The sequence below is a fragment of the Camelina sativa genome, chromosome 10, assembly GCF_000633955.1.
Source record: "Camelina sativa cultivar DH55 chromosome 10, Cs, whole genome shotgun sequence".
Taxonomy (NCBI): Eukaryota; Viridiplantae; Streptophyta; class Magnoliopsida; order Brassicales; family Brassicaceae; genus Camelina; species Camelina sativa.
In genome coordinates, this window is record NC_025694.1 from 7789103 (window position 1) to 7793539 (window position 4437).

Genomic DNA, 4437 nt, shown 5'->3' on the forward strand with positions numbered 1-4437 from the left:
TATCAAAATCCCCGAAAGCAAGTAGGGAGCCTAAGAAGCTTTTATCTGGCTCCAGACGATCTTCACTACCACGACACAATGACGGAAAAAAGGATGAGGAAATCGTGGCAAGAGGAGCTGATAATGCAGAGGTAAAGGCTGTTGTAGAGGTCTCAAAACCTGAAGATAAGAATTCATCAACATCAGATGTGGCATCTAGCACTCGAAAACCGTCAACATTATCTGATGCACCAGGAGGAAGTAAAAGGCATTGGGGCCGTACCCCTGTAAGTTTATTTTTCCTTCTGCCTTTATTATTTCGAGGGACCAGCTCTCTATGTGTTTTATCTATCTCTTAAGGGGGTCCAGACATATACTAAAAGGTTGGTGTTTTATGTGCTCAGGGGAAGAAAAACCTGTCAATGGAATCTATTGATTTCACAGCGGAAGTGGATGAGGACAAGTAAGTATTATCATCTTGACAAATGATTTACATCGTTATGGTTCTTACAAAACTTCAAATTTGTTTGGACTAGAATTGATGTGGTTTACATGGGTTTCATCTGAAACTGTTAATATTCTGCAGTGCTGACATTGAGAGACTTGAGTCAACCAAATTGGAGCTGCAAAACAAAATTACAGAAGAGGTCACGATAAGTCCTTTTGAGTATCTTTTCCTTTGCTACCTCGTTTGGCAATACAAGTGATGATTTTTAAAAATATATATGACCTGTAACAACCTCCATGTTTGGTAGAACAGGTCAAAAACAATGCAGTTCTACAGGCTAGTTTGGAGCGACGGAAGAAGGCTTTGTACGGGCGGCGCCAAGCTCTAGAGCAAGATGTAAGTGTAAAATAAAACCATATAGCTATGTGAAGTTTGTTTATTGAGTGTCTATGTTTAGGTTTATGAATTTTGTGTTTTACCTTCCTCTAGGTGGAAAGACTACAAGAACAGTTGCAGCAAGAGAGAGACAGGAAATTAGCCCTGGAAACAGGACTGAACGTGTCAAAAGGGAATCAACCTATTCCAGAAACAATCGATGAAAAGGTTGCTCTTCATCTTTGTCTAGCAACTAGTTGATCTTTTGGCTGGTTAAAAAAAGTACATAACTTGGAAGACCTGTCTGCAGTTGAAGAAAGATCTGCAAGACGTAGCTCAGGCGGAGGCTGATATTGCCAACTTGGAACATAAAGTTGATGATCTTGAAAATAGACTTGGTCAACAGGACGTAAAAGCCTCTGGTTCCACGCATGGTAACAGCAAAGAATCTCGGAAAATGCCAGAGCACAATGCAAAGATGTAAAGGATTCACAACAGATTCACATTTAACCTCACAACCTTTGATTTAAACCATATCAAAGCTAATTAGTAGTTTTCTTTCAACTTTGTCACACAGGAAGGAGAAACAAAAGGATATTGAAGCAGCCTCTACTCACATTTTTGAAAGGTCAACGTCCAAGGTAACCACTGTGATATATGTCTATCAAATTTTGTTTTCTTCCTATGTATTTATCCACTCAAGACGGGCAACATTTTGCAGGATGGGCAAACGGCTGCAAGAGAAAATGAGACGGAGAAGCAANGCAAGTGATGATTTTTAAAAATATGTATGACCTGTAACAACCTCCATGTTTGGTAGAACAGGTCAAAAACAATGCAGTTCTACAGGCTAGTTTGGAGCGACGGAAGAAGGCTTTGTACGGGCGGCGCCAAGCTCTAGAGCAAGATGTAAGTGTAAAATAAAACCATATAGCTATGTGAAGTTTGTTTATTGAGTGTCTATGTTTAGGTTTATGAATTTTGTGTTTTACCTTCCTCTAGGTGGAAAGACTACAAGAACAGTTGCAGCAAGAGAGAGACAGGAAATTAGCCCTGGAAACAGGACTGAACGTGTCAAAAGGGAATCAACCTATTCCAGAAACAATCGATGAAAAGGTTGCTCTTCATCTTTGTCTAGCAACTAGTTGATCTTTTGGCTGGTTAAAAAAAGTACATAACTTGGAAGACCTGTCTGCAGTTGAAGAAAGATCTGCAAGACGTAGCTCAGGCGGAGGCTGATATTGCCAACTTGGAACATAAAGTTGATGATCTTGAAAATAGACTTGGTCAACAGGACGTAAAAGCCTCTGGTTCCACGCATGGTAACAGCAAAGAATCTCGGAAAATGCCAGAGCACAATGCAAAGATGTAAAGGATTCACAACAGATTCACATTTAACCTCACAACCTTTGATTTAAACCATATCAAAGCTAATTAGTAGTTTTCTTTCAACTTTGTCACACAGGAAGGAGAAACAAAAGGATATTGAAGCAGCCTCTACTCACATTTTTGAAAGGTCAACGTCCAAGGTAACCACTGTGATATATGTCTATCAAATTTTGTTTTCTTCCTATGTATTTATCCACTCAAGACGGGCAACATTTTGCAGGATGGGCAAACGGCTGCAAGAGAAAATGAGACGGAGAAGCAACAGGATTCACGGAGCAAAAGCTCGCAACAAGAAATGTCACGTGGCAGCTCAAACCTGGCAGGCATGTCAAAGAGGTCTGGCACAAAGGGAGAGGTAAGCTTCATACTGAAACCATTAAATTTCATCCAAATATCGTTCAAAAACTAGAAGCNCGCAAGCTGAGCTGCAGTCACAATCATCGCTCTGTTAATCGTCAAAGCAGAGCCACGCCACAAGCTCGTTACGCCTTCTCCTTTCACCATGCTCTTGATTGCGTCTCCTACTCCGGCGTAGTTACGACGCTGTGCTAAAGGAAGCCTCCCGTCAGCTTGCATCCTAACCATCGCCACGTCGGCTGGATTTCCAACGGCGGCTCCGATCCCACCAGCGACAAGCCCCGCATCGATCTTACGACTCAGACTCAGCTTCCCTGACTCAGGATCAGACCATTTGGTCTTAAGCACTTCGTATAGACCCATCCTGGTGGTGGAATAGAGAGTCTGACGGAGAAGAGTAGCGGAGACGCCGGAGAATAACGCGGCGGCGCCTTCCGACTTGACGATGTTGATTCCGAGTGAAATCGGTCCAATTTTGGGAACGGAAGAGGTGGTGGTGGTCTCGGCGAGAAAAGCTGCAGGGGAAGAGTTGGGGAAAGCGAGAGCTGGACGGAGGAGAGTGACGGTGGTGGAGGAAGGAGCTTCGCCGTGGAGCTGAAGACGAACCTTGATGAGATCGAGAGGGTGAGTGGAACAACCGGCGATTACNAGGAGACAGAGGCAGAGGATCATCTGGAGGAAGCCAGATTCCCAACACTACACCGAGAACCTTTTCCAGATGATCTCTTTCTTAGAGCTGCTTTACTCCAGATGTACAGCCGCCAAATTAACTCCAGCACCATTTTATGCCTTATTCTTTCACCCCAACAACAAAATAACAGATTCATTCTTTTTTAGTCCACTCCTCTCTGTCTCTCTTATCTTGCTTCAGCCTTTTCTTTGACCAAATAAACTACACATTTTTTCTGTTTGTGTTTCAACTGTACGTTGGATCTGTTGTTTTGGTAGTGAACATTCACATCAGTATAGAAACAAAAAAATTGAATTTGTATTTATAACAAACGATGATTGAACAAAAAATATATTGAACTCCTCTCTCCCTCTTTTGGGTTCACTTCTGTATTTCAAAAATGAATAAATCAATAGTATAAAGTAGTCGTCATCATCAATAAAAGAATAGTAGTACTAGTAGTAGTATCAAAAATCACGAAGCAGCTTCTTGATTTGCTCCAAGGTAACGAAGAGAACAACAGTGAAAGGTCCTTGCCTACAAACCGTAGGAACAAAGCCTTTATAAAGAGCCATTGCTCCTTCAGCTCTAACCGTCTTAACCGCACAATCCAACGCGCCTTCGTACGCTCCCACCTTCATATTCATCACTCTCGTCTTTATCACATCCACCGGATTCGAAGCCACCGAAGCAACAAACCCCGCCGCGAAACTCGCAACCACGTGAGTCCCGAGCCCATCCTCAATCACACCACTCTCCAGTATCCCTTCCTTGAACTGATCGTAAGAGGCAAGCTGAGCTGCAGTCACAATCATTGCTCTGTTAATCGTCAGAGCCGAGCCACGCCACAAGCTCGTTACGCCTTCTCCTTTCACCATGCTCTTGATCGCGTCACCTACTCCGGCGTAGTTACGACGCTGTGCTAAAGGAAGCCTCCCGTCAGCTTGCATCCTAACCATCGCCACGTCGGCTGGATTTCCAACGGCGGCTCCGATCCCACCAGCGACAAGCCCCGCACCGATCTTACGGCTCAGACTCAGCTTCCCTGACTCAGGATCAGACCATTTGGTCTTAAGCACTTCGTATAGACCCATCCTGGTGGTGGAATAGAGAGTCTGACGGAGAAGAGTAGCGGAGACGCCGGAGAATAACGCGGCGGCGCCTTCCGACTTGACGATGTTGATTCCGAGTGAAATCGGTCCAATTTTGGGAACGGAAG

The 4437-nt window shown here is 43.8% G+C and overlaps 3 protein-coding genes across 3 annotated transcripts in view; 1 reads left to right on the top strand and 2 right to left on the bottom strand.

Annotated features, from left to right (window-relative positions):
- The window catches only part of LOC109126813 (rho GTPase-activating protein REN1-like), a 3498-nt gene extending 1324 nt beyond the window's left edge, over positions 1 to 2174 (top strand). Inside the window, exons 5-15 of the mRNA XM_019230681.1 lie at positions 93 to 266; positions 384 to 442; positions 566 to 626; positions 740 to 823; positions 917 to 1030; positions 1113 to 1282; positions 1380 to 1443; positions 1524 to 1566; positions 1623 to 1711; positions 1805 to 1918; positions 2001 to 2174. Of these exons, the coding sequence (XP_019086226.1) occupies positions 93 to 266; positions 384 to 442; positions 566 to 626; positions 740 to 823; positions 917 to 1030; positions 1113 to 1282; positions 1380 to 1443; positions 1524 to 1566; positions 1623 to 1711; positions 1805 to 1918; positions 2001 to 2174 (1146 nt within the window). The remainder of the gene's footprint in view (positions 1 to 92; positions 267 to 383; positions 443 to 565; positions 627 to 739; positions 824 to 916; positions 1031 to 1112; positions 1283 to 1379; positions 1444 to 1523; positions 1567 to 1622; positions 1712 to 1804; positions 1919 to 2000) is intronic.
- LOC104720141 (mitochondrial uncoupling protein 4-like) lies at positions 2597 to 3220 on the bottom strand. Its single transcript, XM_010438102.1, has one exon. The coding sequence runs from the start codon at positions 3218 to 3220 to the stop codon at positions 2597 to 2599; it is 624 nt and encodes a 207-aa protein (XP_010436404.1).
- The window catches only part of LOC104717817 (mitochondrial uncoupling protein 4-like), a 2931-nt gene continuing 2008 nt past the window's right edge, over positions 3515 to 4437 (bottom strand). The window contains exon 2 of the mRNA XM_019230479.1: positions 3515 to 4380. Within this exon, the coding sequence (XP_019086024.1) occupies positions 3686 to 4380 (695 nt within the window). The 3' untranslated portion in view covers positions 3515 to 3685. The remainder of the gene's footprint in view (positions 4381 to 4437) is intronic.